The sequence below is a fragment of the Lolium rigidum genome, chromosome 7, assembly GCF_022539505.1.
Source record: "Lolium rigidum isolate FL_2022 chromosome 7, APGP_CSIRO_Lrig_0.1, whole genome shotgun sequence".
Taxonomy (NCBI): domain Eukaryota; kingdom Viridiplantae; phylum Streptophyta; class Magnoliopsida; order Poales; family Poaceae; genus Lolium; species Lolium rigidum.
In genome coordinates, this window is record NC_061514.1 from 272,328,198 (window position 1) to 272,349,740 (window position 21,543).

Here is a 21,543-nt window from a genome sequence, read left to right on the forward strand (position 1 = left end):
GCATGCTCCAACCATTAAGGTGGTATATCTCTCTTACTTCAGAAAAGACGGACATGCATAGCAACTCACATGATATTCAACAAAGAGTTGATGGCGTCCCCAGGAACATGGTTATCGCACAACAAGCAACTTAATAAGAGATAAAGTGCATAAGTACATATTCAATACCACAATAATTTTTAGGCTATTTTGTCCCATGAGCTATATATTGTAAAGGCGAATGATGGAATTTTAAAGGTAGCACTCAAGCAATTTACTTTGGAATGGCGGAGAAATACCATGTAGTAGGTAGGTATGGTGGACACAAATGGCATAGTGGTTGGCTCAAGGATTTTGGATGCATGAGAAGTATTCCCTCTCGATACAAGGTTTAGGCTAGCAAGGTTTATTTGAAACAAACACAAGGATGAACGGTGCAGCAAAACTCACATAAAAGACATATTGTAAACATTATAAGACTCTACACCGTCTTCCTTGTTGTTCAAAACTCAATACTAGAAATTATCTAGACTTTAGAGAGACCAAATATGCAAACCAAATTAGCAAGCTCTAGGTGTTTCTTCATTAATGGGTGCAAAGTATATGATGCAAGAGCTTAAACATGAGCACAACAATTGCCAAGTATCAAATTATTCAAGACATTTAAGAATTACTACATGTAGCATTTCCCGATTCCAACCATACAACAATTTAACGAAGAAGATTCAACCTTCGCCATGAATACTATGAGTAAAGCCTAAGGACATATTTGTCCATATGCAACAGCGGAGCGTGTCTCTCTCCCGCACAATGAATGCTAGGATCCATTTTATTCAAACAAAAACAAAAACAAAACAAACCGACGCTCCAAGCAAAGTACATAAGATGTGACGGAATAAAAATATAGTTTCAGGGGAGGAACCTGATAATGTTGTCGATGAAGAAGGGGATGCCTTGGGCATCCCCAAGCTTAGACGCTTGAGTCTTCTTAAAATATTCAGGGGTGAACCACCGGGGCATCCCTAAGCTTAGAGCTTTCACTCTCCTTGATCATATTGCATCATTCTCCTCTCTTGATCCTTGAAAACTTCCTACACACCAAACTTGAAACAACTCATTAGAGGGTTAGTGGACAATAAAAATTAACATGTTCAGAGGTGACACAATCATTCTTAACACTTCTGGACATTGCATAAAGCTACTGGACATTAATGGATCAAAGAAATTCATCCAACATAGCAAAAGAGGCAATGCTAAATAAAAGGCAGAATCTGTCAAAACAGAACGAGTCCGTAAAGATGGATTTTATTGAGGCACCGGACTTGCTCAAATGAAAATTCCCAAATTGAATGAAAGTTGCGTACATATTTGAGGATCACGCACGTAAATTGGCTTAATTTTCGAGCTACCTACGAGGAGGCGGGTCGAAATTTGTGACAGACAAAGAAATGCATGAGTCTAGCGATAATCCAAATCTAGTATTCACTTTACTATCAAAGACTTTACTTGGCACAACAAAGCACAAAACTAAGATAAGGAGAGGTTGCTACAGTAGTAAACAACTTCCAAGACTCAAATATAAAACAAAGTACTGTAGTAAAAACATGGGTTGTCTCCCATAAGCGCTTTTCTTTAACGCCTTTCAGCTAGGCGCAGAAAGTGTAAATTAAGTATTATCAAGAGATGAAGAATCAACATCATAATTTGCTCTAATAATAGAATCATAAGGTAACTTCATTCCTTTTCTAGGGAAGTGTTCCATATCTTTCTTGAGAGGAAATTGATATTTAATATTACCTTCCTTCATATCAATAGTAGCACCAACGGTTCGAAGAAAAGGTCTTCCCAATATAATGGGGCAAGATGCATTGCATTCAATATCCAAGACAACAAAATCAACGAGGTCAAGGTTATGTTAACCATAATATGAACATTATCAACTCTCCCCAAAGGTTTCTTTTTAGCATTATCAGCGAGATTAACATCCAAATAACAATTTTTCAATGGTGGCAAGTCAAGCATATCATAGACTTTCTTAGGCATAACAGAAATACTTGCACCAAGATCACATAAAGCATTACAATCAAAATCATTGACCCTCATTTTAATGATGGGCTCCCAACCATTTTCTAACTTCCTAGGAATAGAGGTTTCAAGTTTTAGTTTCTCTTCTCTAGCTTTTATGAGAGCATTTGTAATATGTTTTGTAAAGGCAAAATTTATAGCACTAGCATTAGGACTCTTAGCAAGTTTTTGTAAGAACTTTATAACTTCAGAGATGTGACAATCATCAAAATCTAAATCATTATGAGCTACAGCAATGGGATCATTGTCCCCAAGGTTGGAAAAAATTTCAGCGAGTTTTATCACAAGCGATTTCAGTGAGTTTTAGCAATTTCGAGGCGGTTTTGTACGCTTTGCACTAGGAGCAGAAACATTGCCAACACCAATTATTTTTCCATTGATAGTAGGAGGTGCAGCAACATGTGAGGAATCAACATTACTTGTGGTGGTAATAGTCCAAACTTTAGCTACATTATTCTCTTTAGCTAGTTTTTCATTTTCTTCTCTATCCCACCTAGCACGCAATTCAGCCATTAATCTTATATTCTCATTAATTCTAACTTGGATGGCATTTGCTGTAGTAGTAATCTTATTATCAATATCCCTATTAGGCATAACTTTCAATTTTAAAAGATTAACATCAGAGGCAAGACTATCAACCTTAGAAGCAAGAATATCAATTTTATCAAGCTTTTCCTCAACAGATTTGTTAAAAGCAGTTTGTGTACTAATAAATTCTTTAAGCATGGCTTCAAGACCAGGGGGTACACTCCTATTATTGTTTTAAGAATTCCCATAAGAATTAGCATAACCGTTACCATTATTATAAGGATATGGCCTATAGTTATTACTAGAATTGTTCCGATAAGCATTGTTGTTGAAATTATTATTTTTAATGAAGTTTACATCAACATGTTCTTCTTGGGCAACCAATGAAGCTAACGGAACATTATTAGGATCAACATTAGTCCTATCATTCACAAGCATAGACATAATAGCATCAATCTTATCACTCAAGGAAGAGGTTTCTTCAACGGAATTTACCTTCTTACCTTGTGGAGCTCTTTCACGTGTGCCATTCAGAGTAATTAATCATCATATTATCAAGGAGCTTTGTTGCTTCACCAAGAGTGATGGACATAAAGGTACCTCCAGCAGCTGAATCCAATAGGTTCCGCGAAGAAAAGTTCGATCTGCATAAAAGGTTTGGATGATCATCCAAGTAGTCGATCCATGGGTTGGGCAATTTTTAACCAAAGATTTCATTCTTTCCCAAGCTTGAGCAACATGTTCATTATCTAATTGCTTGAAATTCATTATGCTACTTCTCAAAGATATAATTTTAGCGGGAGGATAATATCTACCAATAAAAGCATCCTTACATTTAGTCCATGAATCAATACTATTCTTAGGCAGAGATAGCAACCAATCTTTAGCCCTTCCTCTTAATGAGAAAGGAAACAATTTTAATTTTACAATGTCACCATCTACATCTTTATACTTTTGCATTTCACATAATTCAACAAAGTTATTGAGATGGGCAGCAGCATCATCGGAACTAACACCGAGAAAATTGCTCTCTCATAACAAGATTCGATAAAGCGAGTTTAATTTCAAAGAATTCTGCTGTAGTAGCGAGGTGGAGCAATAGGTGTGCATAGGAAATCATTATTATTTGTGGTTGTGAAGTCACACAACTTAGTATTTTCAGGGGTATTCATTTGAGCAGTAATAAATAAAGCAAACTAGATAAAGTAAATGCAAGTAACTAATTTTTTTTGTGTTTTTGATATAGAGTGCAAGACAGTAAATAAAGTAAAGCTAGCAACTAATTTTTTTGTGTTTTGATATAATGCAGCAAACAAATAAGTAAATAAAATAAAGCAAGACAAAAACAAAGTAAAGAGATTGGGAAGTGGAGACTCCCCTTGCAGCGTGTCTTGATCTCCCCGACAACGGCGCCAGAAAAAGAGCTTGATGCGTGCAGTTGACACACGTCCGTTGGGAACCCCAAGAGGAAGGTGTGATGCGGACGATAGCAAGTTTTCCCTCGAAAGAAACCAAGGTTTATCGAACCAGGAGGAGCCAAGAAGCACGTTGAAGGTTGATGGTGGCGGAATGTAATGCGGCGCAACACCGGGGATTCCGGCGCCAACGTGGAACCTGCACAACACAACCAAAGTACTTTGCCCCAACGAAACAAGTGAGGTTGTCAATCTCACCGGCTTGCTGTAACAAAGGATTAACCGTATTGTGTGGAAGATGATTGTTTGCAGAAAACGAGTAAAGAACAATTGCGATAGATTGTATGCGATGTAAAGAATAGGACCGGGGTCCACAGTTCACTAGAGGTGTCTCTCCCATAAGATAAAAGCATGTTGGGTGAACAAATTACAGTCGGGCAATTGACAAATAGAGAGGGCATAACAATGCACATACATGATATGATAAATATAGTGAGATTTAATTGGGCATTACGACAAAGTACATAGACCGCTATCCGACATGCATCCATGCCTAAAAAGTCCACCTTCGGGTTATCATCCGAACCCCTTCCGGTATTAAGTTGCAAAACAACAGGACAATTGCATTAAGTATGGTGCGTAATGTAATCGGTAACTACATCCTTAGACATAGCATCAATGTTTTATCCCTAGTGGCAACGAGCACATCCACAACCTTAGAACTTTCCGTCATTGTCCCGGATTTAATGGAGGCATGAACCCACTATCGAGCATAAATACTCCCTCTTGGAGTTAAGAGCAAAAACTTGGCCGAGCCTCTACTAATAACGGAGAGCATGCAAGATCATAAACAACACATAGGTAATAACTTGATAATTAACATAACATAATATTCTCTATCCATCGGATCCCGACAAACACAACATATAGTATTACGAGATAGATGATCTTGATCATGTTAAGCAGCTCACAAGATCCAACAATGAAGCACAATGAGGAGAAGACAACCATCTAGCTACTGCTATGGACCCATAGTCCAGGGGTGAACTACTCACTCATCACTCCGGAGGCGACCATGGCGGTGAAGAGTCCTCCGGGAGATGAATCCCCTCTCCGGCAGGGTGCCGGAGGTGATCTCCATAATCCCCCGAGATGGGATTGGCGGCGGCGGCGTCTCAGTAGGGTTTTCCGTATCGTGGCTCTCGGTACAGAGGGTTTCGCGACGGAGGCTTTAAGTAGGCGGAAGGGCAATGCGGGGGGCCACACGAGGGCCCCACACACCAGGCCGGCGCGGCCAAGGGCCAGGCCGCGCCGCCCTATGGTGTCAGTGCCTCGTGGCCCAACTTCCTTTCCCCCTCGGTCTTCTGGAAGCTTCGTGCAAAAATAGGACCCTGGGCGTTGATTTCGTCCAATTCCGAGAATATTTCTTTACTAGGATTTTCGAAACCAAAAACAGCGAAAACGACAAGCTGGCTCTTCGGCATCTCGTTAATAGGTTAGTGCCGGAAAATGCATAAATACGACATATAATGTGTATAAAACATGTAGATATCATCAATAATGTAGCATGGAACATAAGAAATTATCGATACGTCGGAGACGTATCAATACGTCTCCAACGTACCTATAATTTCTGATGTTCCATGCTTGTTTTATGACAATACTTACATGTTTTGCTTGCACTTTATAATGTTTTTATGCATTTTCCGGAACTAACCTATTAACAAGATACCGAAGTGCCGGTTCTGCTTTCTGGCTGTTTTGGTTCCAGAAAGGCTGTTCGGGCAATATTCTCGGAATTCAACGAAACGAAGACCAAACATCATAATTCACCGAGACGGACCAGGACACCGAAGGAGAGTCGGAGGGGAGGCCTGGGCCCCCACACAATAGGGCCGCGCGGGCAGGCCCCTGGCCGCGCCGGACTATGGGGAGGGAGCCCTGGCACCCTTCCGACTCCGACTCTTCGCCTATATAAGTCCTTTCGACCTAAAAACGCGATACGAATTGACGAAACTCCAGAAAGACTCCAGGGGCGCCGCCACCATCGCGAAACTCCGTTTCTGGGGACAGAAGTCTCTGTTCCGGCACCCTGCCGGGACGGGGAAGTGCCCCCGGAAGCCATATCCATCAACGCCACCGCCTCCATCATGCTCCGTGAGTAGTTCCCCCATGGACTACGGGTTCTAGCTGTAGCTAGTTGGTATCATCTCTCCCATGTACTTCAATACAATGATCTCATGAGCTGCTTTACATGATTGAGATTCATCTGATGTAATCGGTGTTGTGTTTGTTGGGATCCGATGGATTGTTACATTATGATTAGTCTATCTATAAAGTTTGTGAAGTTATTGTTGCTGCAATCTTGTTGTGTTTAATGCTTGAAACTAGGGCCTGAGTGGCATGATCTTAGATTTAAGCTCTATACTTATGGCTTAGATTGTATCTACAAGTTATTTGCACATGTCTATGTCCGGAACCAAAGGCCCCAAAGTGACAGAAATTGGGACAACTGGAGGGAAAGGCTTAGGTATGAGGATCACATGTTTTCACCAAGTGTTAATGCTTTGCTCCGGTGCTCTATTAAAAGGAGTACCTCAATTTCCAGTAGATTCCCTTGAGGCCCGGCTGCCACCGGCTGGTAGGACAAAAGATGTTGTACAAGTTTCTCATTGCGAGCACGTATGACTATATATGGAAAACATGCCTACATGATTAATAATCTTGATGTTCTGTCTTAATGCTATTTCAATCCTGTCAATTGCCCAACTGTAATTTGCTCACCCAACACTTGTTATTGGAGAGTTACCACTAGTGTAGATAGCTGGGAACCCCGGTCCATCTTTCATCATCATATACTCGTTCTACATGTCATTGGAAGAAGTATCAACTATTTTCACGGTGCCATTGCTCTCATATTACTGCTGTCTGCGTGTTACTTGTTACTATTGCTCTCATATCACTCGCTACTTTCACATCACCCTGTTACTAGTGCTTTTCTAGGTGCGAGCTGAATTGACAACTCGGTTGTTAAGGCTTATAAGTATTCTTTACCTCCCCTTGTGTCGAATCAATAAATTTGGGTTTTACTTCCCTCGAAGACATGTTGCGATCCCCTATACTTGTGGGTTATCAAGACTATTTTCACGGCGCCGTTGCCGGGGAGGCATAGCTCTACTCATAAGTTCACCTGGGGAGTACACTCTACCTCTCTCTCTGTTTTATTTTATTTTGTTTTGCTTATTTTACTTTTGTCTAGTTTATTTTTGTCTTGTTTTATTTTCCTCATATACCCGAAAATCCATAAAAATTTGAAAAATCGAAAAATTAAAAACTGTTGCTATGGGAGAACCCACAACCTATTTGGAGCTTATTGAATATATAATAATTATAGAGAATCAAGAACGGGAAAAGTGGAAGAAGAAATTGATGAACCTGAAAGCTCATTGGATGAAAAAGAGGAGGAAATTGATGAACCTGAAAGCTCATTGGATGAAAAAGAAGAAGAGAGTGATGAACAAAAGGAGGAAGAATGGATTAGCTACCCATGCCAACCTTCTAATGAGAGTAACTCTTTATCTCTTACACTATTTGATTGTCCTCCATGCTTACCAAAAGAGGATGAATGTTATGTTCCTGTAGATTCTCTTGAAATATTCCCTATGAGTAAAACTTGTGAGAATAATTATGCTACTGTTATTCATGATAATCCATGCTACTTTGATAAATCTTATGATAATGCTTTGTTTGTGCTCGATGTCGAAATGCATGGTACTAAAGAGTTTTGCTTGGCAAATGTTTATGATAAATCTCTAGATGATGGTCCTATGTTACTTGATACTATTAATTGTACTACTAATGAAAATGGGATTGGAGAGTTCTTGACTTTATCTATGAGTCCCATATCTTTTGAGATTGATCAATCATCTTGTTACATTATTGATAAAAGTGGGTTTGAAAGTTTTAATCCTACTATTTTTGAGCTTGATAAAAATTATATGTTTATGGATCATGAAAAGCATGCTGTATGTGATAGTTATGTTGTTGAGTTTGCTCATGAAGCTACTGAAAATTATTATGAGAGAGGAAAATATGGTTGTAGAAATTTGCATGATACTAAAACACCTCTCTATATGCTGAAAATTTTGAAGTTACTCTTGTTTTATCTTCTTATGCTTGTCACTTTGTTCTTCATGAATTTATTTGTGTACAAGACTCCTATGCATAGGAAGTGGGTTAGACTTAAATGTGTTTTGAATTTGCTTTTTGATGCTCTCTTTTGCTTCAACTCTTATTTCTTGCGAGTGCATCATCAAAACTGCTGAGCCCATCTTAATGGCTATAAAGAAAGCACTTCTTGGGAGATAACCCATGTGTTTATTTTGCTACTGTTTTGTTGTGTTTTGGAAGTTGTTACTACTGTAGCAACCTCTCCTTATCTTTATTTTATTGCAATGTTGTGCCAAGTGAAGTCTCTAATAGAAGGGTGATACTAGATTTGGATTACTGCGTAGAAACAGATTTCTCGCTGTCACGAATTTGGGTATGATTCTCTGTAGGTAACTCGGAAAAATCTGCCAATTTACGTGAGTGATCTTCAGATATGTACGCAACTTTCATTAGTTTTGAGTTTTCTGATTTGAGCAACGGAAGTACCTCTTAAAAATTCGTATTTACTGGCTGTTCTGTTTTGACAGATTCTGTCTCTGTTTTTTGCATTGTCTCTTGTGGACTTTAAGTGAGGCTTTCTAGACATGGAGAGCTGTAGCTAATGTTTTATTGAGTTCTTGAAATGTGTCACTACAGGGCCAAGGTGAATTAAAGTTTTTTTTGAGTACTAACCCCTCTAATGAAGTTTATGAGAAGTTTGGTGTGAAGGAAGTTTTCAAGGGTCAAGAGAGGAGGATGATATATGATCAAGAAGAGTGAAACGTCTAAGCTTGGGGATGCCCCCGTGGTTCATCCCTGCATATTTCAAGAAGACTCAAGCGTCTAAGCTTGGGGATGCCCAAGGCATCCCCTTCTTCATCAACTTATCAGGTTTCTTCTATTGAAACTATATTTTTATTCGGTCACATCTTATGTGCTTCACTTGGAGCGTCTCGTGTGTTTTTATTTTTGTTTATGTTTGAATAAATTCGGATCCTAGCAATCCTTGTGTGGGAGAGATACACGCTCCGCTTTTTCATATGAACACTTGTGTTCTTCGCTCTTACTTTTAATGTTCAATGACAAAAGTTGGAAGCTATTGCACTTATTGTTATTTGGTTGGAAACAGAAAATGCTTCATACTATCTTGGATAATTTGATACTTGGCAATTGTTTTGAGCTCTCAAGTAGATCATGTTTCTTGCATCATGTAGTTTAAACCTATTAGTGGAGAAATACCGTAGAGCTTGTTGAAATTGGTTTGCATGATTGGTCTCTCTAAGGTCTAGATATTTTCTAGTAGAAGTGTTTGAGCAACAAGGAAGACAGTGTAGAGTTTTCTAATGCTTGCAATATGTTCTTATGTAAGTTTGTTGTACCGGTTCATACTTGTGTTTGCTTCAAACAACCTTGCTAGCCAAAGCCTTGTACTGAGAGGAAATGCTTCTCGTGCATCCAAAACCTTGAGCCAAAACCTATGCCATGAGTGTCCACCATAACTACCTAATATGTGGTATTTTCTGCCATTCCAAGTAAATACTTCATGTGCTACCTTTAAACAATTCAAAACTTTATTATCTCTTATTTGTGTCAATGTTTTATAGCTCATGAGGAAGTATGTGGTGTTTTATCTTTCAATCTTGTTGGGCAGCTTTCACCAATGGACTAGTGGCTTCATCCGCTTATCCAATAATTTTGCAAAAAGAGCTGGCAGCGGGGTTCCCAGCCCCAATTAATTAACCTTCACTAATAATTCTCCTCACGTGTTTTGCCCTGATTCATCAGTAAGCAACTTAATTTTGCAAATAGAAACTCCTTCATGGTATGTGAATGTTGGAAGGCACCCGAGGATTCGGTTAGCCATGGCTTGTGTAAGCAAAAGGTTGGGAGGAGTGTCAACCATAAATAAAACTAAAATACATGTGTAAAAAAAGAGAAGAGGGATGATCTACCTTGCTGGTAGAGATAACGTCCTTCATGGGAGCCGCTCTTTGAAAGTCTCGTTTGACAAGGGGGTTAGAGTGCCCACTACCATTCGTTGACAACAACAAACACCTACGAAAACTTTACTTTTATGCTCTGTATATGATTTCAAAACTTAAAAAGCTCTAGCACATGATTTAATCTCTGCTTCCCTCTGCGAAGGGCCATTCTTTTACTTTATGTTGAGTCAGTTTACCTACTTCTTTCCATCTTAGAAGCAAACACTTGTGTCAACTGTGCATTGATTCTTACATACTTGCTTATTTGCATTCATCATATTACTTTGTGTTGACCATTATCCATGAGATATACATGTTGAAAGTTGAAAGCAATTGGTGAAACTTAAATCTTCCTTTGTGTTGCTTCGATTCTTTTATTTTGAATCTATTGCTTTATGAGTTAACTCTTATGCGAGACTTTTGATGCTTGTCTTGAAAGTACTATTCATGAAAAGTTTTGCTATATGTCATCTATTTGTTAGCAACTATAGATCATTGCCTTGAGTCACTGCATTCATCTCATATGCTTTATAATAGTATGATCAAGGTTATGTAAGTAGCATGTCACTACAGAAATTACTCTTTTTATCGTTTACCTACTCGAGGGCGAGCGGGAACTAAGCTTGGGGATGCTGATACGTCTCCAACGTACCTATAATTTCTGATGTTCCATGCTTGTTTTATGACAATACTTACATGTTTTGCTTGCACTTTATAATGTTTTTATGCATTTTTCGGAACTAAACTATTAACAAGATACCGAAGTGCCAGTTCCTGTTTTCTGCTGTTTTTGGTTCCAGAAAGGCTGTACGGGCAATATTCTCGGAATTCGACGAAACGAAGACTAAACATCATAATTCACCGAGACGGACCAGGACACCGAAGGAGAGTCAGAGGGGAGGCCTGGGGCCCCCCCACAATAGGGCCGCGCGGGCAGGCCCCTGGCCGCGCCGGCCTATGGGGAGGGAGCCTTGGCACCCTTCCGACTCCGACTCTTCGCCTATATAAGTCCTTTCGACCTAAAAACGCGGTACGAATTGACGAAACTCCAGAAAGACTCCAGGGGCGCCGCCACCATCGCGAAACTCCGTTTCAGGGGACAGAAGTCTCTGTTCCGGCACCCTGCCGGGACGGGGAAGTGCCCCCGGAAGCCATCTCCATCAACGCCACCGCCTCCATCATGCTCCGTGAGTAGTTCCCCCATGGACTACGGGTTCTAGCTGTAGCTAGTTGGTATTATCTCTCCCATGTACTTCAGTACAATGATCTCATGAGCTGCTTTACATGATTGAGATTCATCTGATGTAATCGGTGTTGTGTTTGTTGGGATCCGATGGATTGTTACATTATGATTAGTCTATCTATAAAGTTTGTGAAGTTATTGTTGCTGCAATCTTGTTGTGTTTAATGCTTGTCACTAGGGCCCGAGTGGCATGATCTTAGATTTAAGCTCTATACTATGGCTTAGATTGTATCTACAAGTTGTTTGCACATGTCTATGTCCGGAACCAAAGGCCCCAAAGTGACAGAAATTGGGACAACTGGAGGGAAAGGCTTAGGTATGAGGATCACATGTTTTCACCAAGTGTTAATGCTTTGCTCCGGTGCTCTATTAAAAGGAGTACCTTAACTTCCAGTAGATTCCCTTGAGGCCCGGCTGCCACCGGCTGGTAGGACAAAAGATGTTGTACAAGTTTCTCATTGCGAGCACGAATGACTATATATGGAAAACATGCCTACATGATTAATAATCTTGATGTTCTGTCTTAATGCTATTTCAATCCTGTCAATTGCCCAACTGTAATTTGTTCACCCAACACTTGTTATTGGAGAGTTACCACTAGTGTAGATAGTTGGGAACCCCGGTCCATCTTTCATCATCATATACTCGTTCTACATGTCATTGGAAGTAGTATCAACTATTTTCTCGGTGCCATTGCTCTCATATTGCTTGCTACTGCTGCTGTTTTACTCGTTACTATTGCTCTCATATCACTCGCTACTTTCACATCACCCTCGTTACTAGTGCTTTTCCGTGTGCGGCTGAATTGACAACTCAGTTGTTAAGGCTTATAAGTATTCTTTACCTCCCCTTGTGTCGAATCAATAAATTTGGGTTTTACTTCCCTCGAAGACTGTTGCGATCCCCTATACTTGTGGGTTATCACCGGCCATGCTAGGTGGAGTCCCTCCGGGACTCCGCCTTCCATAGTGATTTCTTCCGGACTTTTCTAGAACCTTCTAGAACCTTCCATAAATGCACCGGATCATTTCCAAACTTGGAATATGACTTCCTATATATGAATCTTATTCTCCGGACCATTCGGAACTCCTCGTGATGTCCTGGATCACATCCGAGACTCCGAACAAAACTTCGAACTCCATTCCATATTCAATATCTACTAATACGACATCAAACCTTAAGTGTGTCACCCTACGGTTCGCGAACTATGTAGATATGTTTGAGATCTCTCTCCGACCAATAAACAATAGCGGGATCTGGAGATCCATAATGGCTCCCACATATTCAACGATAACTTAGTGATCGAATGAACCATTCACATACGATACCGATTCCCTTTGTCACGCGATATTTTACTTGTCCGAGGTTTGATCATCGGTATCTCTATACCTTGTTCAACCTCGTCTCGACTAAGTACTCTTTACTCGTACCGTGGTATGTAGTCTCTTATGAACCATTCATATGCTTGCAAGCTAATATAGACGACATTCCACCGAGAGGGCCCCGAGTATATCTATCCATCATCGGGATGGACAAATCCCACTGTTGATCCATATGCCTCAACTCATACTTTCCGGATACTTAATCCCACCTTTATAACCACCCATTTACGCGAGTGGCGTTTGATGTAATCAAAGTACCTTTCCGGTATAAGTGATTTACATGATCTCATGGTCGAAAGGACTAGGTAACTATGTATCGAAGGCTTATAGCAAATAACTTAATGACGTGATCTTATGCTACGCTTAATTGGGTGTGTCCATTACATCATTCATATAATGACATAACCTTGTTATTAATAACATCCAATGTTCATGATCATGAAACTATGATCATCTATTAATCAACAAGCTAGTTATACAAGAGGCTTATTAGGGACTCATTGTTGTTTACATAACACACATGTATCAATGTTTCGGTTAATACAATTATAGCATGGTATATAAACATTTATCGTAAACACAAAGATATATAATAACCACTTTTATTATTGCCTCTTGGGCATATCTCCAACATTTTCAGCATTATAGCTTCCAGAAAAATCCACTCCACTCTATCATATGCTTTGTGCATATCGAGTTTCACATCACACACTCTTTCCTGATTTCTTATTGATTGCATGAATTATTTCATAAGCCACCAAAACATTATCTGTTATTAATCTATCAGGCACAAAACCACTTTGTGTTTCCCCAGTTATTTCCGGTAAAAAAATTCAGTCGGTTTGCCAACATCTTACTGATGATTTTGTGTATGACATTGCACAAACTTATGGGGGAAACTGAGTTACCTTCTTCTGGTTGTCCACTTTTGGTATCATAACGATAGAAGTGTTATTCCATCTATCCAGTATGACACCTGAATTGACCGCATTAAGTACCTGGGGAGTGAGCTCATCTTCTAGCATCAACCAAAATCGTTTGTAAAAATTCCACGAAGACCATCGGGACCTGGTGCCTTTAGGTCCCCAATTCCCCATAGCGCCTTCTTAACTTCATCAGGTGTATACGGGGATAAAAGCATCATATTCGTTGCTTCTGTCACACGGACATGCACTTTGTTCATCACGTTTCCTCCACATAATTGCCATTGTCATCAATTAGTCCTTTGATTTGTTTTTTCTTCTTTCTGGATAGTGATGGAAAAACTAGCATTTCTATCACCTTGTCGTAACCAATTTTCTCGTCCCCTCTGTCACCACACAATCCCTTCTTGTTCAAAAAGGTTTTCCTATCACGCTGACTATATATTGCCTCATCCATCATTGGCCCTCCCATCAGCTCTTCTAACTCATTCTTCAGATTTTCTATACGTTTCTTTGGGCTTTTTAGAATGTTTTTATCCCATGAGTGAAGATCACCATGAACCTCGTCTAATGTTTTCATTAGAGCACTCCCAGATAATTTCGCCTTTTCCCAAAAATGGTTCACCACTTAATCTACCAATGGTTCTTCCAACCATCTAGCTTCAAACTTTTTGGCAAGTTCCAGACAAACACCATTTGCTCTTTATGATATTCAGTGTCCAGCATAATTGGACATATACCATTTTCCATGTGGAGTTTATTTATTGGCAAGTGCTAGGCGTCACGGATTGATGTTGCCATCACTTTCAGTATGGTGAAATGGACCCCAATCATTGCTGCAAAAGAATAACGACCGTAATATTTTTTTGAACATGATAGTTAAAAAAATTATAATATCATTTTGCAACAGTTTTTCTAAATCCATAGAAACTTGCGAAATGTAGCAAAAAAAACTGTATTTTGAACAAACCAATGTAGCAAAAATAGGCTGTGTAGGCAACACATCTCCATTTATCTGCAGCAAAACAAGTTAAAATGTGTCACGGATTGCAACACAACAAATAAACTCATCCAAGGTATGCATTAAATGCGCATCACGTCAGGGAAATACATTTTACAAGCAATGAAAAAAAAATCTATTTATAGCATACCCCAGGAATCATTGCAACAATTTACTGGTGAGTCCACAATAGAAATGATAGTTGTTTGTAGCATTTCGAAACAACCTTTGCAACAAGGAAAATTTACCATAAAAACCATCACAAGCTCTTCGTCCCCAAGCTTGCGAAAACGGACCGGACTCGCCGGATTCGATGACCGTCGACCCATCTCCCATGTTCCTCTATCAATCCTAAGCTGGGACCACGAACAATGAGATGAGGAGAAAAAAACCGTTGGGCAGAGGAAGGAGCGGTAACAACGACGGCCGGCTCGCACAGAGGAGCTCCGACACGCCGATGTGCGTGAGACATTAGCGACCCCGACGAACGGAGAAGCAAGGGGAGGGGGGCCAATGACGGGAGACGGGTGGATGGAGGAGCTTTTGCAACGGCTACATTACACGCAACAACTAACAACCCAATATGAGGGCACACACGAGAGGAACAATTCATGGAAGAGGAGAGAAATTAACATGCGTGTTGTAATCAGAAGAGGAGACATGCGTGTTGTATATGCAATATACAGTTGTCAATTAGGATTTTCTTTATTTGTTTGTTTTCTAAAAGAGTTAAAATATGAAACAAATCAAGACTAGCCCTTGGTAGCATTTTTTTTATAGAAAAAGTACTCCTTGCTAAGAAGTTCAAGATTTCATTTCTTGCAGGAGTCTAACTCTGGTCTCTTCTAACAAGTATTAGATCTAGGCACATGAATATAAAGCTTCTCCATCCGTTGGTTTTCGTTTCTTAGCCTCCTCTCTGGCGGCGTCTTCGGGCTAGGAGACTAGGGACATGTAATCTATGTCTAGAGACTAGAGTGCAAATTGCAATGTTTTCATCGACGTTAGTTTTATGTATTGTTGGTGGTGAGTGGTGACGTTTGAACGGTGGTGATTGTCATGGGCGGACCTAGCGTCCCGCCTAGTCTTGTCGGTCACGTGACAACTTACGTTAGGTTATTTTTATGATCATTCTGTCTAAATAAAATGGTCTCTTAAACATGTTTTCCCAGACTCCGAGAAATTTCTGGGTATGCCGCCACTGGAGATGGTATAAAAGGTCTCATAAATATGTTCTTATTTTGGTGTAACTGCATATACTCCTTTAGCTTTTAGAAAACGTAAGAAATCAGCACACTTCAACTATGAAAAGATAAACTGCAAAAGAAAAACGGGGAAAGATAAAGGACGCGGCTAGGGGGCATCCGGGTGCTGGTTTATATATCCAAGCACTCACCCCATAAAAGGAAAATCCTAGCAGTTCTTTATCCCACGTACGGAAAAGGAAACTTTTGGATTAACAGGGAATCTGCACTGCACGTGTATTTAACTTTCATACGGAAAAATTCAAAAAGTCAATACTTTTAAACCGTATATCAGAACGAACATCCGTTTTCATCATTGGGTCTCTCGCGAGAAGATCTTCGAAACTAGATCCCATTTGTATATGTTTCGATAAACTTTTTTTGTAAAAGCAACTTAGTGTTATGGCAAAAACAACTTAGTGTTATATCAAAGCAATTTCATACAGAAGAGTTTTTTTTACACTTTTTTGTATGTTTTGTAGCTAACTTAGTTTCTGAGATACTAATTTAAAAACAACAACCAGCGACTCAATAATACTAAGACCTACAACATCACACTGCTAGTTGCCAACCATATTTTGTTAGTATCATTAGTAACTTGTTTCTAAGGTAGACAACTTGGTAGCAACGAAAATACAACTTTATAGCAAACCATGCACAACTTAGGTACATCTGACCAACTTCACACGATAATGCAACTCCACTTCAGAACAATGATGCTAGTTGACTTTGTACCACTAGTGGACCACTTAGGCACGACTATTGGCAAGTTCACAATGATGGTGTGTAAATTCACCATGATTGATACGTAACTTATGTGTGGTGCTAGCCGACTTAGTATTGTTAGAAAAGAGTTAACAAGAGTGGTGGTAGCCGACTTAGACGTGGTGAAACTATATTGGATAATGTATGCAACTTAATCATAGTTGGTATACAACTTAAGAAGAGTGTATATGCAACTTAATAATAGTTGCTATGCAACTTAATATTCATGGATATACAACTTATAAATAGTGGGTATGCAATTTAGCAAATGTGTGAAGTAACAATTTACTATCTACAAACACGAATTAGCAAATGTTTGAATGAAAATTTTATTTTGTGGAAAAATACAAGTTAGCTCATATGTGAAGCCCATAATACTGCCGGAAAAAATACAACCTATCACATGTATGAAGAAACAGATTTTTTGTCTTCATGGCAGTTGTCGGCTCAAGGTACACGACTCTATCTCGATCAACACGAATGTGGACGATCTCACAAGACAAGACACGGGCTACTATGCGAGCTGCAAGAAGACGAACGGGATATCGCTTCGATACCGTTGGTGCCTAGGTGGGAGCTCTAGGATGATGTAGAGGGCGAGATGTGGGCGGACTGTCTAGCTCTACATATGTCGGCAACAAGAGCGAATCGAGCGAGATGAAGAGAGTTTGTGACATCGCGATAGGCAATTCATGCAACTTAGCTCTCGTGGTAGACAATCGTCTAAAGGTAGAAAAATTTACATATGAGGTACGCAACTTAGCATCAATAGTGTGTATAATTTAACAACAATGGGTATGCAACTTAGAACTAGTGTACATGAACTTAATAATAATGAGTATGCAACTTACTACATGTGTGAACTACATGGGGTATATAACTTAGCACAAGGGGATATACAACTTATAGATAATGGGTATGCAACTTAGTTTATATATGTGTCAAGCAACAATTTACTATCTACGAAACAGAACTTAAAAAAGGTGTGAGAGAACAATATATTATGTGCAAAATACAACTTAGTTCATCGGCGAAACCAATAATACCACCGGCAAAATTGAACTTGGAACAAGCCTTAAGCAATAATCTATTTGTTGGCAAATGCAAATTCGCAAATTTGCAGGGGATAATTTGTTGTTCCCAAAATGCAACTTAGATCATCTGTGGAATCAATAATACTGCTGACAAAAGTATAAATTAGCATATGTATGAGGAAATAATTTGATTTCTTCGTGGAAGGCCGAACAATAGCGATTCAGAGCTCTAGGATGATGGGCGACGTGGGATGGCGGGCAGACTTTTCCACCTCGGCGCATGTCGGTAGCATGAGGGAATCGAGTGTGCGATCTTTGGCGAAAGGGAGTAAGGGTATCTCCAGCGGTCCGACGAAAATACAACTTAATAACAAACAATGCACGACTTAGACATAGTGGTAGGAACCTTGGTGACAATGTTACACAAACTTCACATATGCGGTATATGCAAGTTAACACTAGAGATTTCACCTTTGCAACAATATGTATAAAATTTAGCACATGTGTGAAGCAATAATTTATTGCCTACAAACACGACTATGCAAATATGTGACCTAACATTTTATTTTGCGCAAAATACAACTTCATGTCAGCATAATCCAACTTAGCAGATGTATGAAACAACAAATGACGGTCGATAAAATGCAACTTAGAAAATGTTAGGGAAAATTTTACTGTTTGCAAATGCAACTTAGCTCAGGTGATAAAAATAACACCACCTCCAAATTGCCATAATAGGTATGAAACTTAGCACATGTGTGAAACAACAATTTATCATCTACAAAAACGAATTAACAATTGTGAGAGAGAACATTTTATTGTATGCAAAAAACAAATTAGCTTTTTTGCGGAAAAGAAACAACTTAGCTCATGCTTGGAACTTAATATCGCCGGCAAAAAAACACAACTTACCACATTTATGAGGAAACAATTTGATGTCTACATAGTGCCACCGCCATGAGGTGCAACTCCATCGCGATCAACATTCAACACGGAGCACCAAGACTATGGGGCGGGCAAGACGACAATCAGGCCATCTAGTTCGACGTACATCAACAACTAATTGAATCAATCTAGATAAAGAGGAGTGCCATCTAGCGCACGATCTTTGATGAAATGGACTTAAACGCATCATCATCATCATCATCAAGCACTATCATATTTGGCTCGTCTTGGGGTCATAGAGTGGGACGAACATAACAAACTTTCTCGGTAACGCCATGATGAACGCCGTTGGGAGTGGTGCGCACATAACAGATGTGAGCTAGTACTATTACATGGATCAATTCACGATACGTCAAAAAAAACATGGGTTTTTATCAACAAAATTGTCCTAGGAAACTAATTTGTCTTGGATTTTTTTGAGGGGCTAATCTGTCATGGATTATTTTGCTAATTCGTCCAAATGCAGTGACCTTGAAGTAAAAAAAGCACAGAGAGGATAAGGTTCTCTCCCATCTCAACTGAATCTCCCGTGCGTTTTCAGATAGCCTTCCCGGCAGCTAGCTTGCTCGGCCCGCGCGAGGCACCCGGCCAGCTCCTGTTGCGCCGCTCCTGCTCTGTTGCTAAGGGCTATGTGGGCTGGAAACACTAGAGAGTAGGTACGACTGTGAGCTCTATCGCGCGGCGGCCTTGACCTGGATGGTACCCAGCGAGGCGCTGCGAGCGCCACGCCGGCGGGGGCCATCACGATCTCCGCGCTCGCGTCGGAGCAGACGAATTCCGGCACACCGGTGGAGGCGTTGGGGACGACCTGTGGGCGAAGCGGTAGAACCGGCAGAGGAACATAGGGAGGGCGGCGCGAGCATCGGCGACCACCTCGGGAAATCTCGTGGCTACGGGTCGAGGTTGGGACCGGGAGCACCGCCAGGAAGCCCCGTGGAGGGTCGGAGGCTTGGACCTCGACGGCGAAGTGCTCGGTCTCCGTGTGGAGGCGGGACAGGGTGGAGGGCGCGCGCCGGCGGGGTGGCGTCACGAGAGGTTGAGATAGAGGGCGGCGCTCGCGGCAGGGGCGGCGGCGCTCGCAGGCGAAGGTAGCGAAGCTCGCCGGCGGTGGTGGAAGCGCTCGCCGGCGGAGGGGAGCGGGTCGAAGGGAGCGACACGGGACACTCAGGTGCCAGTCTGTCGGAACAGATGCGAAAAGCGATGCTCGATCGGACGGCCACAAAACGGATGCTCGATTAGCGAATCAGCATCCAAGCACTTTTTAGCAATTGGGAAGATAAAAGACTAGAGGAGACGAGGACACACTACAAAGCTAGTACGTATGAACTCCCAAGCATATGAATTCAGATTAGAACTCTTCTACTCCCTCCCTTCCAAATTATTTGAAGTTTTAGCTTTGCCTGACTCATGTACAAAAACTCCATAATGTATGCATTACTCATGTATATACAATGCATATACATCGTGTATCACATATATACGTATTAAAAACAGATCTAGCAGCTGCAACATGCAACATGCAACATGCATGCAACACCACTCAAACTCAATACATAACGCTCCTTGGTAATGACAGAGCTAGCTCGTCTCACGAACTCGACCGCAGGCTAACGACATGTACAGCTAGTACACACTTTTACATAACAATCACACACACATGCATCTGGTATACATATAAAACTTAGATAGCTCGCCGATGATGTAGGTAGTCCGATCATGGCTTGGTCTCTGGCTCTGGAAGGTGGAACTCAGGCTTCGGGGGAAGCTCGGCTTTGGGGAATGGTGGCAGTTCGTGCTTTGGAGACTCCGGCATGGTGGGGTGCGGCAATTCCGACATCTTTGGCAGCTCGGGCACGGTAGGATGGGGAATTTCTGGCTTTGGCAGCTCAGGCACGGCAGGATGGGGCACTTCGTGCTCCTTTGGTGCCTCTGGTACGACAGGGTGTGGGACTTCATGCTCCTTTGGCACCACAGGGACAACTGGATGAGGTAGCTCAGGTTTGGGAAGCTCGGGCATGGTAGGGTGTGGCGGCAGCTCGGGCTTCGGTAGCTCCAGCACAGCAGGGTGTGGCACTTCGGGCACCTTTGGCATCTCTGGTACTGCGTGGGCCAGGGGCGGAGCTGGAGAGAACACTTCCCTGATGCACAACTAAGTTTGGAGCCTTTGCTACTTGTATTTTTGCCTTCCTGATGCACGTTTTGCCGCCTAACCTGATGCACTTCCTCTCATTTAGCTCATAGTTAGTAGTAAAAAAAATTCTTACCCTGATGCATGTGCATCAGGGTCAGCCCAAGCAGATCCGCCCCTGGCGTGGGGCGGTACTTCCGGCTCCTTTGGGACGACAGGGTGAGGTAGTTCAGGCTTCGGCAGCTCGGGCACAGCAGGGTGTGGTGGGAGTTCGGGCTTTGGCAGCTCCAGCACCATGGGATGTGGTGAGTGCTCCTCCTTAGGCACGGCCTCCTCTAGGCGCCGTGCTGCGCTGCTCGAACTGCATGAGAGCAGCAGCAAAACCCCGAGGAAGACAAGGGATGACAGTGTGTTCTGGCAAGCTTCCATGGTGAAAGGTTTGCGCTCTTGTCTATGTGTATGTGAGGAGTTGCTTCTGCCTGTGATGGTTTGGAGACGAGAGAATGCCTGATATTTATAGTATGCTAAATGAACTTAAATCTCTCTACATGTTTGCAGTAGAGACTAGTGGTCATACTGAACAATGGCACCTGGCATGGATCCCTGGTAGGTCACCTGCATTATGGTGAAGAAAATGTTCGGCTTGTGTTTGATCCTAACCCATACATAGTTACTAAAATTAGCTAGGTGTTGCTTAATTAGTTTGAAATTTGAGACCTCAGTGATGATATGGCCGGTGAT

The 21,543-nt window shown here is 41.2% G+C and overlaps 1 protein-coding gene across 1 annotated transcript; it reads right to left on the minus strand.

Annotated features, from left to right (window-relative positions):
- Positions 1-20,219: 20,219 nt before the first annotated feature.
- Positions 20,220-21,271, minus strand: LOC124677809 (protein PELPK1-like). Its single transcript, XM_047213761.1, has 2 exons — positions 20,979-21,271; positions 20,220-20,807 (listed from the first exon to the last, which is right to left on the minus strand). Exons 1-2 carry the CDS (start codon positions 21,229-21,231, stop codon positions 20,389-20,391), a joined length of 672 nt encoding a protein of 223 aa, XP_047069717.1. The 5' UTR covers positions 21,232-21,271; the 3' UTR covers positions 20,220-20,388.
- Between the last annotated feature and the right edge of the window lie 272 nt (positions 21,272-21,543).